Source organism: Neodiprion lecontei, chromosome 4 (assembly GCF_021901455.1).
Source record: "Neodiprion lecontei isolate iyNeoLeco1 chromosome 4, iyNeoLeco1.1, whole genome shotgun sequence".
In the NCBI taxonomy this organism is placed as follows: Eukaryota; Metazoa; Arthropoda; class Insecta; order Hymenoptera; family Diprionidae; genus Neodiprion; species Neodiprion lecontei.
In genome coordinates, this window is record NC_060263.1 from 39,492,519 (window position 1) to 39,507,548 (window position 15,030).

General features: G+C 35.6%; 4 protein-coding genes across 11 annotated transcripts; 2 read left to right on the forward strand and 2 right to left on the reverse strand.

The window, feature by feature from the left end:
• Positions 1-255: 255 nt before the first annotated feature.
• On the forward strand, positions 256-4,304 carry LOC107221565 (regulator of microtubule dynamics protein 1). 3 transcript variants are annotated; one of them, XM_015660599.2, is made up of 6 exons: positions 256-643; positions 1,942-2,133; positions 2,291-2,482; positions 3,055-3,287; positions 3,376-3,614; positions 3,735-4,304. In XM_015660599.2, the coding sequence occupies exons 2-6, from the start codon at positions 1,946-1,948 to the stop codon at positions 3,999-4,001; spliced, it is 1,119 nt and encodes a 372-aa protein (XP_015516085.1). In that variant the 5' UTR covers positions 256-643; positions 1,942-1,945; the 3' UTR covers positions 4,002-4,304. The 3 variants fall into 3 exon arrangements, with proteins under 3 accessions (XP_015516085.1, XP_015516088.2, XP_015516084.2); XM_015660602.2 differs by lacking the exon at positions 256-643 and adding an exon at positions 1,595-1,690 and having other exon boundaries at positions 3,757-3,957; XM_015660598.2 differs by lacking the exon at positions 256-643 and adding an exon at positions 1,596-1,690.
• A 476-nt stretch (positions 4,305-4,780) lies between these two features.
• LOC107221563 (lysocardiolipin acyltransferase 1) lies at positions 4,781-10,180 on the forward strand. 4 transcript variants are annotated; one of them, XR_006903660.1, is made up of 6 exons: positions 4,781-4,935; positions 5,308-5,491; positions 5,633-5,840; positions 6,042-6,608; positions 6,721-6,985; positions 7,078-10,180. XR_006903660.1 is itself a non-coding variant. In XM_015660595.2 (5 exons), the coding sequence occupies exons 2-5, from the start codon at positions 5,324-5,326 to the stop codon at positions 6,867-6,869; spliced, it is 1,092 nt and encodes a 363-aa protein (XP_015516081.1). In that variant the 5' UTR covers positions 4,781-4,935; positions 5,308-5,323; the 3' UTR covers positions 6,870-10,180. The 4 variants fall into 4 exon arrangements, 2 of the variants coding, with proteins under 2 accessions (XP_015516081.1, XP_015516082.1); XR_006903659.1 differs by having other exon boundaries at positions 4,782-4,935; positions 7,056-10,180; XM_015660595.2 differs by having other exon boundaries at positions 6,721-10,180.
• LOC107221556 (ribosomal RNA processing protein 1 homolog) lies at positions 9,566-13,680 on the reverse strand. 3 transcript variants are annotated; one of them, XM_046736158.1, is made up of 8 exons: positions 13,537-13,680; positions 13,005-13,454; positions 12,659-12,882; positions 12,407-12,577; positions 12,006-12,188; positions 11,621-11,910; positions 10,609-11,413; positions 9,566-10,510 (listed from the first exon to the last, which is right to left on the reverse strand). In XM_046736158.1, exons 2-8 carry the CDS (start codon positions 13,252-13,254, stop codon positions 10,244-10,246), a joined length of 2,190 nt encoding a protein of 729 aa, XP_046592114.1. In that variant the 5' UTR covers positions 13,255-13,454; positions 13,537-13,680; the 3' UTR covers positions 9,566-10,243. The 3 variants fall into 3 exon arrangements, with proteins under 3 accessions (XP_046592114.1, XP_046592115.1, XP_046592116.1); XM_046736159.1 differs by lacking the exon at positions 13,537-13,680 and having other exon boundaries at positions 13,005-13,318; positions 13,396-13,483; XM_046736160.1 differs by lacking the exon at positions 13,537-13,680 and having other exon boundaries at positions 13,005-13,298; positions 13,396-13,481.
• Positions 13,681-14,048: 368 nt separating this feature from the next.
• Positions 14,049-14,896, reverse strand: LOC107221528 (histone H2A). The gene has a single exon (XM_015660534.2). The coding sequence runs from the start codon at positions 14,833-14,835 to the stop codon at positions 14,461-14,463; it is 375 nt and encodes a 124-aa protein (XP_015516020.1). The 5' UTR covers positions 14,836-14,896; the 3' UTR covers positions 14,049-14,460.
• Positions 14,897-15,030: the final 134 nt, after the last annotated feature.

Here is a 15,030-nt window from a genome sequence, read left to right on the forward strand (position 1 = left end):
GTTGTTCGCAATCGACGGATCGTTGGACGCCCAAAATCCGATTTCCGAATTTCATAAGTAAGTAAAATGTAGTCACGAAAACTATGAGCCGATCAACTGTCCAGAAATCGCTTGCTAATGTGTAAATGAGTTTGAAAGTATAACCAAATTTTTTTTTGTAAATCATATGCATCAGTCATTCGATTCATATGACGCGCCAAGAATGATGCTTTTTTGTTTTTCCAGCGACTTTTACGCCTCTATGGGCCGCCGGCGGAAGTGAAAAACAGTTGCGGCACGCTTCTTTCGCAAAGCAGAAACGTTCAACTGCATGTCGAAAAGGGCTTTTTGTGTTTTACAAAAATTGAGCGTTGGATAGATTGTCCTTGGTTTTAAAATAAGAAAGAAAAATGTCAGTTTGATGTGTGGTGCGAGGGGATTCACAACAGTATATACGCGATTCTTAAGACTCGCTGAAAACGCGACTAGTTGTATGTACCATGTAAAGGTGTAATGTGAAAGAGTCGCGTGCTGCAGTGTGCTGCTGGATAATTTTGATTATTATTTAGAAGAAACATGACAAAATTTTTGGCCTGTCTACAGTTATCTTTATTATACAGTTAATTCACCAGTTCCAAAAGTCGGATGAAAACTAACGAGAATCGTACGTTGACGAGTATAGTTGTTTACTTATTTTATACCCGTTTAATTTATCCATTATTCATGCCCAAACCTGCCTGTATTGCCATTGATTGATACGACTTTGCTGAAGAAATAATTCATACTCCCCTTTCGTGAAATTAGCACATGCATTATCACTAGCATTTTTGCCTATACTCGCGAAATGAAACATGCGTATGTAACGTACGCTATAATTGATCTGACCCAGTTCTACAGCTCAATGTTACTTGCCATGTCACTCTTCATAATTTATACTATACAAGACGACGAACAAACAAATTATTTTTTCCAACCCTGGCAAATTATTTCCCATTTTAACAGGGTTACAAACACCGATGTTGCCTGTTAATTAGGATAGCTTACTACGAAATGATTGAGGTATTTCAGTGCTGAAATTGCAAGGACGTATAAACGTGTGTCGAAACAATGTTTATACCGTTATTTCGCAATTTCTACTTAATGACGAAACACTCATAAGTCAAATACCATACTAATGACATGCCAAAATTTTGTGCACTGCATTAAGTTCATTCAATGTTGCACAGGGAACTTTAAACTGAGGACACTACGTTACAGTATCCATTTGAAACACAGAGTAGGTACAGGTAATGTAGTGTTTGACAGTGTTCGCTCTTTTAGTCTGCTGTCTGACAAATTTGATAAGCAAATATTGGTAAATCTTTCATCACTGTACATTCAAAAAGACCGCTCGTTCACTGAAAACATTAGATTCTTTGCTATGAATGCACATTACTTAGCTACACAAATTATTGTGAAATACAAATAACCAATGAGCTGTATATTGAAAAGGTGGAAATTTCCTCTCAAATCTTACGTATGATTGGTTGAATACATTTCCGCTTTGCATTAATGTACCTGTAAGAACTGTACGTAGTGTGAAGAAAAAACACTTGACACACGTTCGAAGTTCAAAGTCTAAATTTCTTCCAAATCTGTTATGTGAACTGCCGTGAGTTCTCTTTATGTATTCCATGAACCAAGAGTCCGTCAGAATGAGAAAAGCTCCCCAGTAATATTGAAACACAATTTAGAACTATATTTTGTGATAATGTACAGTATAACAATAGACAGAAACACCAACAAATATTTCCCACCCAAAATCACATTGAATACTTCAAAGCACGTGATGCGGTTTAAACATACAGATAGAAAAATTGCAATATCATAATTTTGTACAATTATGCCCTTGTATATATCTGCTTTGATTATTTCATAACTTCTTTAATTAATCATACATTTTATGTTTTATCCACAATTTAGCACCATGAGTGATATAAACTCTCCGCGACTGATTGCGACTGCAGTTGCTGCAGCGTTTGGCGTTATTGGGGCTGTGGGTCTGTTCGTGTACCAGAAAATAAGAGAACAACAACAGACCGAAAGAGTCAGACGAGATTTGGATAAAATGGGTGAAACTATGGCCGAACTACAAGCACAGTTGGATCTTTTGAGGTAGGCTCCTTTTAGTTGTAGATATTTCGATAATCACGTTATATCTAGCCCTCTGAAATACGTATAACTAATTTAACGTAACTAACAATAAAATTAAAAAAGTACAGATTGAAAGGTTATTGTCATTACCACTTGTATTTCATACTTGCCTAATTAGATTACAGCAAAATCAACGCAGGAATCGAGAAAGAATATCGCGACGAAAGCCGAATCTTAAAAATAGCAGCACTTATTCTGCAACAGATAATGACACTGACGTAGACGCCTTTTCAACAGCTGACACAGAGTTTGACGATGATGAATTCTTTGATTTCTCCGACATGGAGTCAGGCGATGGAGACAATGAAAGGTCTGTAAATTTAACAACCAAATAATGGATCGTAATCAAACTAATAACTCATATTCCATTTCAATACATAGAATAATAAATCTTCCTGAAAAGGAAGCAAAGTAGAAAGTACAAACTGGACTCCTTACCACAAAGGCAAGTCTTTCCTTTCACAAACAAATCTTTTGCAGTGATAAATGTTATCCGCTAATATTATCACAGCATTTTCAAATGCCAAAAGATTTCGATGGATACTTATATTGATGCACGCTAGTAAAGTAATTTACTATAAATAAATATGTCAATTTTAGTGCCCACTTTGTGTGTGTTTTTATTTTTTTTTAATTAGTTTCATCTGAAATACATGCCGCCGAATGCATTTTGTAATTGTACTTGATATTTTATGATTACTTCAATTTAATTGAACGTTTGATATTTATATTAATTGATGTGTACCAGAGGTAATGAGATACATTATATATTAAAGAAACGTGAAAATGCTTTCTTCGTGGCAAATTTTCACCGAGAACAGATTATATGCCACATGAATTATAGAAAGTTTAGCAGAAGAAAGTATATGTTTAGTAATGCAGGATCTCAGGACCAACAAACGAACTGGACAGAACGCTCGCTGAAACAGACAAACTAATTGAAGCATCGGAACTACGTCCAGGTAGCGAGTGTGAAGAGGCTCTTAGTACACTACGTAATCTACTTGTTAAATATCCAGATAATATTGAAGTTATATGGAGGCTGGCAAGAGCTTGTCACAGATGCTCCACAAATGCTACGGAGACAAGTAAAAAGCTCGCTCTTATCGTCGAAGGTAAGGATTTAAGAAGCAATATTCTCTAGTTTTTTTTCTGAAGTATCCGTGTATTCCAACTCCAAATAAAATTTTTATTACCCCGTAGGTCTCAAGCCTTGCGAAAGATTTGAAGAAGCAGACAGCGCAGACTTTCACAAGTGGTATGCAATATTGATAGGATCACACGGAATGTTTCTTTCTACTAAAGAAAAAATAGAAGGTGGCTACCGCTTCAAAAAACATCTCAACAAAGCATTAGAAATCAGACCAGAAGACCCGGTACTTCATCATTTATCGGGAAGGTTCAAATTTGAAGTTGCTGGCTTAACCTGGATTGAGAGAAAGGTCAGTTTGACTTTATATATTGTCTGTTTCAGTTGATTATTCCAATCTTTAAATTATTGATTGGAAAATTTTTTTATTGTGTCGCCTAAAAATTGCAACTTTTTCATCAATTTTATACAGGTTGCGTCAACATTGTTCGCAGAACCTCCAAGTGCAACTTACGAGGAAGCGATTGTTGATTTTGAACGTGCCGAAGAATTGACGATAAAGCCATTTAAAGATAACAAATTACTTCTCGGTAAATGTTATGTAGCAGTTGGGCGTTATCAAGATGCAATCAGATGGTTCGAAGAAACTAGCAACATTCCGACAGTTAGCGAAGAAGACCGTGTTTCGCAAAATGAGGCCGATCAACTTTTATCAAAATACTCTAAATATCGTTCATAACTACAGCTATTGAAATTAAAATTGTAAATATGCATATAAATATATGTGTGCATGTATGCTCGTTTCATGATATTATGAGAACGTACATTTAGGTATTACATTTATATGGTGCTCGTATCGTGTAGTGGAACTTTGTGTTAACGAGTAAGGAATAAAAATAGGAGGGGGTTTCCATTTGAGTATAATGTAACAAATTTATTAGGTGATTTGATGAAATGTAATATTATTGGTTTGGTATAACACGGTTTGCAAACTTTTTTTTATAAGACACTGAATGAGTGAAATATACACCCTGACCTAAAAGTATTGCGTTGTTTATTCGATTCCAATAGTCAACTCTGCTATGCTTATAAGGTAATTCTAAAGATCTTCAAAACATTTCAATTTAAGTCACTAATTGAGTTTATTAAGATTCGTTAAGCTTATCAGAATAATAATGAAGGATGTACTGAATGTGTAGAATTCATCAGTGGTTGGGTGAAATTTACGCTTGAAAGAAGAGAAAGTCTACAGACGTCTTTTTTTCGTCATCCCGTGCTTTTGACGTTTCAGAAAGAACGAGGCAGTTATTAATCGCAGAAGATTTTTTTTATAACTTTATAAGTAAAATCTAGTGGATGGGGTAAATTTCTTCTTGTCTCTTGTGCAATATGAACAACTACTCTTTCTGTGGCATTCTCAATGTAAGTTATTCTTCGCTTAACACGCACTCGTTTTGTACCTGTATGTGTAATTTCCAGATCAATAATGGTCCAACACAGCATCCCAGAAGCCACTAGCATGTCAGATAAGAGTAGAGCAGGGGGATGAGTGTGCTTTCACGAAGGGGTGAGTCGAGGGAAGCCCCTCTGACAGTTCTAGGGGGAAGCCAAATCAAGGCTCTACTCCTAGAGTGAATTAGTTAGTTGTCAAGTTCTGATGCCAGTGAGAAGTGGTATGATAAAATAAAACGTTACTTTTCCTACTTTTAGAATGTAGCTCAATTTTGGATGTACGAACTGCCGAATTCAAACAACTCAGTAATCTCATTTATAAACAAAGAGTCATTGCATAATTAATATAGAAATTTATTTCATCATTTAATGTGAACATTGTAAAAGTGGTGGGAAGATTTTTTTTTCTGAAGCATATCAGCCCAGTTTAGAAGATCATTAAACATGGAAGCTGTTCGTTGCTTTTTTATTGATAATCAAATAAATCTTTTTCCAGATTATAATCACCCATAGTGGTATTCATAAGAATGCCTTTCTTTTTGCTGTCGTAAAGTAATAAAATTACAACTAAGAAATATTCTTTTCATCCACAGAAGTGTGTAAATTGTAATGCGAGCGCTGTTGCGCGGAGCACTCTACTGTGCTTTGTGGTACGGCAGCATCGTCGCTGGATTTTTATTCATAGCATGCCCACTTTTGCCTGTATTACTACTGAGCCCTATAAGATTTCGAAAATGTGCAGATTTGCTATTTTCATGTTGGGAACTTTATCCAACGGTAAGTTTTCATGCACTTGTTCTCTTTAGAATACTCCTTCACAGTATCACACCAAAGTCTACGCAAAGACAATCAAAAATCAAATCAAAGATTAGGCAATAAACAAAGTTCTGAATATTAATACAAAAATACTTCACTCAGGGATTACTCGAGTTGTTCGGTGTAAAGATTCTGGTATCGGGAGATCACATTTCCCCCTATGAATCAGCCATTCTTGTTATGAACCATAGAACCAGAGTTGATTGGAATTTTTTATGGGCAGCAATGTACCAGGCATGTATGCCAGAAGTTGCTGCTCATAAATTGAAATTCATTCTCAAAGATCCCATTCGACATATTCCAGGGCCAGGTATGAACAATCAATTTTTTTAATTTGTCATTATGATAATGCAACAGTTAATGTCCTTCTACCAATCACGTCAGCGAGTCTTTTGTAAAACCAGTTTAGTGTATTTTAATTGCATTATGTTTCATAGAATTGTAAGCACTTTGAACTGTATGGCAAAGAGATTATAACTAGGTAAGGAAATAAAACAAAAACCAATTACAGGGTGGGTGATGCAGATGAATGGCTTCCTTTACATAACGCGGCACTGGGAGGAAGACCGAGGACGTTTGTCAAACTCACTGGATTATTTAGTGGCACTAGGCAGGCGGTGTCAACTTTTAATATTCCCTGAAGGAACAGATTTAACTCCAAACAGTAAAGAAAAGTCCGACAACTACGCGGCCAAACATGGCTTGCCAAAATATCAATACACGTTGCATCCAAAAACAACCGGGTTCAGTTACTTGGCACGTCATCTTCACCAGGCTCAGTACCTTGATGCTGTTTACGATCTGACAATAGCATATCCTGACTATGTACCACAATCAGAGGTGGATCTAGTGAGGGGAAAATTACCCAAGGAGGTCCATTTCCACGTCAAGCGTATTCCTGCTACCGATGTCCCAACAGATGACTTGATGCTGCGACAGTGGCTGGAGAAGAGGTGGCATCAAAAAGAAACAACTCTTCAAGAATTCTCCAAAGGGAAAGCTTTTCCAGGTAAAGTGTGGCCAATGGCTTCTTCCTTGCCTCTGAGAGCCGCTATTGGATTTTGGAGTTTGCTAACAGGTGAGAAGTGTAGCTCATTCTGATATAAATTTCAAAAATTTCCTGATAATGATTCGAAGAATCTACGAAGGATGACTGTTAGTTGTGTAACGGAATTTTTTATCGCTTACAGGTGCAACGGTTCTGTTACTCGTTATTTCTCCGTTATTTCAACTATGGGCTTTAGTACATTCAGCTTTATTTGTTGCCCTCTCCTTGTTCAGCACTGGTTTCAATCAAATTGAAATGGGATGGTATTGGCGCTGGAAAACTCAAAGTTAAGAAAACGTATTTGGGTATAATACCATTGTAAGCTGAATTGTTTTTTATCAACTGTGGAAAACCTGGTGCCACAACATTCCATGTTGCACTATGATGCATCGCAGGTGAATACAGAGGCAAGTAAATAGCACTATAAATTTTTTTAAATCATGTGCTGTCTCCTGAACTTTCTCACTATTCAATTAGCTTGAAATGTTTTAATTGTTAGCAGGCACTACGTTTCGCCTTCTAAGAAAGAGTAACGAGATGTGAGAAAATTCGTAAACGCATGTGATGTTTAACTACAATGGAATAATATGCAAACATTTGAATGGCTCTACAAAATGATATTTTTTTAACCAATGGCATTTGAAGCAGTTTAAAAATTTTGACAACTTGATAAATTAATTTATTTTAGTACATTCGATGTACACCTACTGCGGAAGATATTTATCTTCAACGGTATTGAGAATTAGTATTTTTTAATACAACAGTTATACATTTTCTGAAAAATCCTTTGAGTTTTCTTGAGTTTTACTGAGATTTTTTTATATGGAGTGATATCAGCATGACTGCATAATACACGAATAAGAAAATTGCTTGGTATTTCGTACACATTGGAAGTTGATTTTTAATTTTCATACCTACCCGAAAACTTGAACGTGCCCTTAAACTTTTATACTAGTAGTAGAAGTAATATAACTGAAAAATTTGTTTTCTTCTCTCATTCATCATTTAGTATTCAACTCACAGTGTGACGTTAAGTATAATATCGCCATTCGTTGATTGCAGTCGTTTTAATCAAACGTATTCAGGATATGATTTAATTCTATCCAGCAATGAAAAAAGGGTGCTTACTAGCATTATGTGCAATTCTATGAACAATTATTGCAATTCAGAAACATGTTGTAAATTTAGTAATCGGTGTCATCTATTCGCTTACAATTATTCAAATACACGTATTTCTCACAATTGATTGAGTACATACAAAAGTTTAACCCATCTTGTTATATTCAAGATGATATCAGTACTAGAAGTCGGTAATAATCACAAACAATGCCAAATAATTTGCGTTTTCAAGCACTCATTGTTGCACTATTATTTTGGCCATTGATATACGCAGCTCAATCTAATTAGTTGTGTAATATGTAATATAAATTTAAGATGGTTCGCGAGCCTTGTTGACCTGTTATTTTATGCGCAGTTATAGCCTCATATCCTGTTTGAATTTCGATACACAGAGTGTATTTACATTTTAAAGAATAGCTTATAGTAAAATTTTATTCAATATACCTATACCTTATATACATATACATATATATACACACACACTATTTTAAGCATCCAAATACAACGTCTCTAGATTGACGCTCGGACAAACTACAATTAACACTTAGCAACATGGAAAACTCAATCAGATCTTCGTTAAAAAACCAAACGAACATGTGCAGTCACTTGAAATAGATGAGTGTCACAGTTATAATCGTGAACATGAAATGTAACTCATATTTATTCATCTGTCACGATTATCCTTCAATATTGTTTGCAATTATAATTATCAGATAATGCTGAAATTTTTTATTTGATTTGTCATAAAAATTTTGGTGATGGGTTGTACTTCGAAGATCTAGTGACAAAATACAGCTGTACATAAGATTAACCAAGTGTTAATTGTACCTTGAGCGAGTTCAGTATTCTAAAATATATGTATTGGAAGTTCGGACAGAGAATATATTTTTTCCGTAGTTCTAGCATATCTCGTAAAATAAGAAAAAGTGAATTCACGTGCCAAAGAAGCAACTATGGTCAACGACACTTCTCTATTAGCTCAACAGGTTCAATGGATTGCGTAAAATTCGGTTCTTGCGTGTTTGAAATGAGTTTTTTTTTTCCCTCATAGAAAAACAGCGTAATATTTTTCCAGCAATAACTTGAGTAAATAAAAGTTAACGAGTAAATGTTTTTCAAGTGCGATTCATAAATTATTTCATTAAATCTATTGAGTGATAGTGATGAATTTAAGTGTTGGGACCAGGATAGGTTGCACTATGTATTAATAGTAAAATCTCTAATAGGTATCTTGTACTGTTTGTAAATTAGCACCACCATACATATAAATATCTAAGCAGTTAGCTGGATTGAATGGTATAACAACTACAACGTGTATGTATGAAAAAAATATATAAGAATGCTCATGTATCTTTAGCTACATAAATGTATCCTGTTAATTGTATATTCGTCATTCAAAATAGACAGAAATTACTTTTATCGGTGTTAGTAAGAGATGAGCCAAGTGTTCATGCAATTATACTAATCCTAAGTGTGTACCAACCTGAAAGGGTAAATTCATTTAGATTCTAATGGCGTTTAAGGCAATATCTTCTTTAGCAACAGAAGTGACGTACAAAGTTCGATAATACAGACCCGAAACTATTCAAAGCAACACTCTCTGCACTTTCGATTCAAGAAATACATTTCAGTTTTACTGTATACGGAAATAGAACGTAAAGGGAAAAAACATGCTTAAGATTAGTAATTATTTAAATGTGTATCAGCCGACTCTTAGAATTCTCTGTAGCAAAATGAAGAACGTTGAAATTCATTTTGGTTTCAAATCCTGTGATAATGAAACTTCGTGTTCATATACTAAAAACTTTTGCCAGTTGAAAATATCATCATCGAGAAGCATCTGTCTAGTATATTTTTCATTGTAACAGAACAACTTTGTTCTTACAATTCATGTGGAGTGATACTTTCTTTTCATTTCATGAATCTAACACAAAAGCTGATCGTTACTAGATGAATTCAGCATTCTAAGAATCCAATGGTATACCATTGATCGATGTCACTTTTCGTTTTGAAACTCGGACATTGTCCAAAACAAAATCAGCAATCGAATAAATTAGGTCTGCTCAATATGAATGAATAGTTTTATCGTTAGTTAGGGATAAATGATAAATAGTAATCTGTTTTTAATCGATATTTATTTTCTTCAATAGAAGAAGAAATGTTCAACAAATGCGTACTATCACTGATTCTCAAACACACTTATCAATGATGAGTACGTTGATGTTAGTTATACATGTGTTACATGTTTTTCGTTTCATATGCCTGTAGCTGATTAATATTTCAATATTTAATAAACTTACTTTCATGAATGGTAGCAACAATGTGTAATTGTGACATGTATAGTCACAAGTCAAATGGATTTAGTGTAATTCAATTTTCATTCAATTAAAATCATGTTTCTGTGCACTGGATGTACGTACATATCTGATTTTAAAATCAAAAGTGTAACACAAATTCGATCACAACTGCCTCTCCATAGTCCCACAAAAAAAAAGAAGAAAGCAACAATTATTCAGCAAATTGTAGTAAGTATAGAATTGAAATACCTATTTAAAATTCTGTTTATAAAATGGATTTACTGGACTTTGTATCGGACTGGGTTTGAGTACGCCCACAGAAGGCTTTCGGTTGGCGTCAAAAGGTATGGCAGGGCTTTTTTTCAACTGAAGCCTATAATCCGACGTGTGCTGAGCTGTATTTTTCTGAAGATCTATTTTCACTTTCTTTTTGGAAGAGGACGACGAAAGATTTTTGATTGCTTGTGCTTCTGGTGTGGTGAAACTGGTTGCATTATTGGTGGAAATCCGTGTGCTCTGTAATTTAATAACAAAAACAATGATAAGACTTCACAATATTATTTGGGAATCGGATGAAACACGCGATTTATTTCGTTGTTATGAAGCAAACTTACAGACTGTTTTATTGACTCCTTTTTCCTCACTGGTGTCAACCAGGATAATGCCCTGTTCGGTTGTGACTTTTTGACTGATTTTGAATTATCCTGTAAACTAGTAGTTGGAACACGAAGATTTGATATTGACGGTGACGTTGAACTAATATCCGCTGAAACGCTCCAATTCCCCTCAGAACTGTATCTCTTTACTTTCTTTAATCCATTCTTGATAAGAGATTTCTTTATTAGCGTAGAAGGCTCGGGATTGGATAATTTGCCATCATCCTTAAGCGGCTTGTGTTTGGTAATTTTACTCGCGTTTTGAATACTCTTATTTGCATCGGACGAGTCACCATTTTGCAGAGATGGTTTTTTTACCCCTTTCAACTTTTTCTTTTTTGGAGTGTCGGTAATTGTGGTTACATCTCCGTCATCTCTTATCTTTGCACTTCTTTTCCTTTTTTTAGAAGATTCTACTGCATTTGACTTTACTTTGCGAGGGCTAGCTTCGACGCTTTCATACTCTGATATGTGCTCCACTGATGTGCTCTTTTTTGCATTTCGTTTCTTCGCCTTGGTAGCATTTTCAGACTTTATTTTTTTGATTTCGAAATCAGAATCTTGCTCGGAATTTGGATCCTCTTCTATCACTTCGCTAGTTTTTTTCTTACGTTTACGTCTGATAGTATCAGAATAAAGTTTTTGTTCAAACTTCAATAATCTCCATGCTGCACTCTTTGAACTAGTTTCAGATTTGGAACCCTCGTGAATTTTCACTTTCTTAATACCTAATGGCATGTTGCCTTCAGACAACTCATTATACCTATAAGAGTGCAAATTATTTATTTTAATGCTAATTATCATATTCAGGTTTATTTTCATATTTTAAAATAAGGTGAGTCCAAAATGTGATGACAAATTTTTAACATTACATAAAAAAATATCTTTTAGGGAAGTAATAAGATACGTGCATAATTCATAAAAAATTTCTACTAGAAAAATACTAACGAAAAAAATCATATTTACTTACTCTTTAGCTACCCTAACTATTTGCCGTCGAGACTTTGTTGTAGACAACGGATGAAATCTGTAGTTCATAACCATATCAGCAATGGCTTTACCATTAACTGGTAATTGGGGTAAATCAACATCGACTCTTCCAGCTCGCGGATCCAATGGTCTTTCCTCTATATTATCAATCTGATGATCATCATCAAAATCACTTTTCTGTTCGTTATCATCTTCGTCAGGTTCATCTTCGTCAGATTCATCTTCTTCTACTTTTTGCATTGATTCAATGTCTCCATCAGGAAAACCTGCCTAATTGTTTAAATGCGGAAGAAAATTCCATTAAAACTACATGCATTGATATCATATAGGCATATTCCAACAAAATTCAATATCTGCACACATACGTGTCTCCAAGCTTCGAACTTTTCCATGTAATCCAAGCCGGGATCGGATTGAAAAATTAGGTACCTAAAAACGTGTTTCATGACATGCCGTATTTCTCTTTCGTCGTTCATAGTTGCCAAGTGCACTGCAAAGGGCCTGACAAATTCTACAACAACATCTTCTGGTACATCGCCTCCACTCACCTATCAAATATATCAGATTAATACTTGAATCGACATCACAGATCGTAAATTGAATAACTATAAATCTAAGTCGACACCAATATGAATAGTCTTTCTCAACAAACCAATATGGATTGTTCACTAACACTTTCTTTCATTGGAACACTTTCATTTTCGTATTCCTCAGAGTTTTTCAAGATATTTGACAATTTTAGAGAACGCACATAGTCATTACATACCTTTGCCAATTCTTCCATGTACAATTCAGTTACATGCAAACTAAAACCTATGGTAGCTTTTGATTTTACTAAAAGATCTTCAATTATCTTTGTAACTCCGTTAACCCAATCCCGATTCCATAGTTTCTTTTTACACATTTCAAAAGTTTGTCGAAGGATTCTTCGTACCAACTGTAAGAAAAACAAAAGGAATAACAACTCTTGTACATCAGTATGGACGGGACCGTTTTTTGCACTTATAAAGAAACCTACCATTTGGAATTTGTCTAATCTGTACTGATCAATTCCAAACCATTCAGTTGCAAGAGACAGTAAGGTACATTTAATATAAAGCAGAGCAGTATCTTTATTATTGAAACAATGTACGAGTTTACTAAGCGACTCTGCTAGCTCTTCTTGAATCAATGGTTTATCCGACATCCACATGCAGTAATAGAGGCCCTTCCACAACCTCATGAAATCTTGTTCCTCGAAGGCTGTAAATATTGAATATTAACTGTTGGGGTAGTACAATTTTACCCGAGCAAATCTAAATCTTTGGAGACCTTGAGATTTGAAGAAAGGTTCATTCAAAATGCAAATATTTATAAATTCTTACCAAAGGTGCTCTCGGATCGCACAGTTAACCATTTTCTTAGGTTCTTCAGCACCTTGTCTCTAACTTTTTTGTCATTACCAGCAAGTAGTTTGGCAAATTTTATTTCATGAGCAATGACCAAGGTTTTTTTGTTCTTCGCTGACTTTTGTACTTCGTTCTTCTGCGGTTTTCTATTTTTGAACTCCTGCACGAAACGTTTGATTTTCGGCAACACGTGCTTCGGTTTCCTCTGTATTTTTTTCACCGACATTTTATCATACTATGCCTCTTTATACTCGAAGTAAAACACTTTCGGTGTAATCACAAAACACAGACTAACAGAGGAAAGATGTTCACTCAACGAGGTTCTTTTTGTATTCGTAACCTGGTGATTGCAAATCAAAATATCTACCCGAAAACGTGACACGATCTTGGCAGTCTCTCTATGCGCGCAGGTACTACCAACATAACCTAGAAATTAGCAGATTATTTCCCTCTCAATCACGGACCGATACTGACTAATGCTAACTGCGGTAATACACATCATCCTCACCAAATAACCGTGCAAATATTTTTCCGTACGGTTTCCAATCATGGCGCTATGGATAGAAGATTCTGATCTGTTACGACCGAAATTACGGTTATTAATCATATATATATATGTATATATATATATATCTACGGATTTAGTTTCACTCTACATGTTTGTAATATAACAGTTATGGAAAATCACGACCCTAATGATGTAGCTGTGTCAAGAAAAAATTGCATGAAAAACAGCATAAAATATCGTTCAGGTATAAAACTTCCATTTTACGGTTATGCGAGAACTCTCAGCATTATCATTGTTTCCCGACATTTTCCTTCTTGTCCTCCTACACCGTCTTATAAAAATTTATAAATCCAAGTAACGGTTGGGTGACATTGCGTGGATATTTTGTTTAACGTGTACTTGCGGTTAATTTGCCGTGAAATTCCACCTCAGGCTGAACTGTTACGTAGAATTAACTGAGTCAATAAAATTACCAAATGTATACCGTCATAGCTACAGAAAAATAATGCATTTTTCACTTTCTGGTATTTATCGGTGCATTTGAATCTTTATTTCGTATCTGACTAAATGTATCGGAACACGATTGTACTCTCACATTGATGTACACAAGCATCGGCCTTGGAATGGTGTAGAGGCTTTGTAAAGCCAACGAAATTAGTTTAAGTGTTTGCATTTAGATTTTGACCGTACGTAGCTTATTCAATTAGTTTCGGAAACTTGGTAAATGTAACAATAAGTTTGTTGTACGGGTTAAAGATTACCGTTAAATGCGTATGCATCCTACGAAATCGCAAACCTAACGACATCAATTTGGATGAAACTATGTAAATAGTATGTTAGCGCGAGTCGATAATCATTCTTTGACGTAAATAAATTTGGTGGCCCTGAAAAGGGCCGATTGTGAGTTTGGATGACTGTCGAAATTTAAGCTTTCTTCTCGGTTTTCTTCGGCAAAAGAACAGCTTGGATGTTGGGCAAGACACCTCCCTGAGCGATGGTAACACCTGAGAGAAGTTTGTTCAATTCTTCGTCATTGCGAATGGCCAACTGCAAGTGTCGAGGGATGATTCTGGTCTTCTTGTTGTCACGAGCTGCGTTACCCGCCAATTCAAGGACTTCAGCAGCCAAGTATTCCATCACTGCAGCAAGGTAGACCGGTGCCCCAGCACCAACACGCTCAGCATAATTTCCCTTGCGAAGTAATCGGTGAATACGACCAACGGGAAATTGTAGACCAGCTCGACTGGAACGAGACTTTGATTTTCCCTTGACTTTGCCTCCTTTTCCGCGTCCAGACATATCGATGAAGTTATATAGTTTAAACTTGTAAGGAGTAACGATGCTATCCGGTGTGCGGTCGATGAGCGAATGACTAGGTGTTGGGAGAGTTACATATTTATACCCAACAGACTATTCTGACGCGGACCAACCAGCGCGCATCACCAATGCGGCATCGCTCATTGGTCGGTTCGAGACCCCGCACGGACGGCTAGC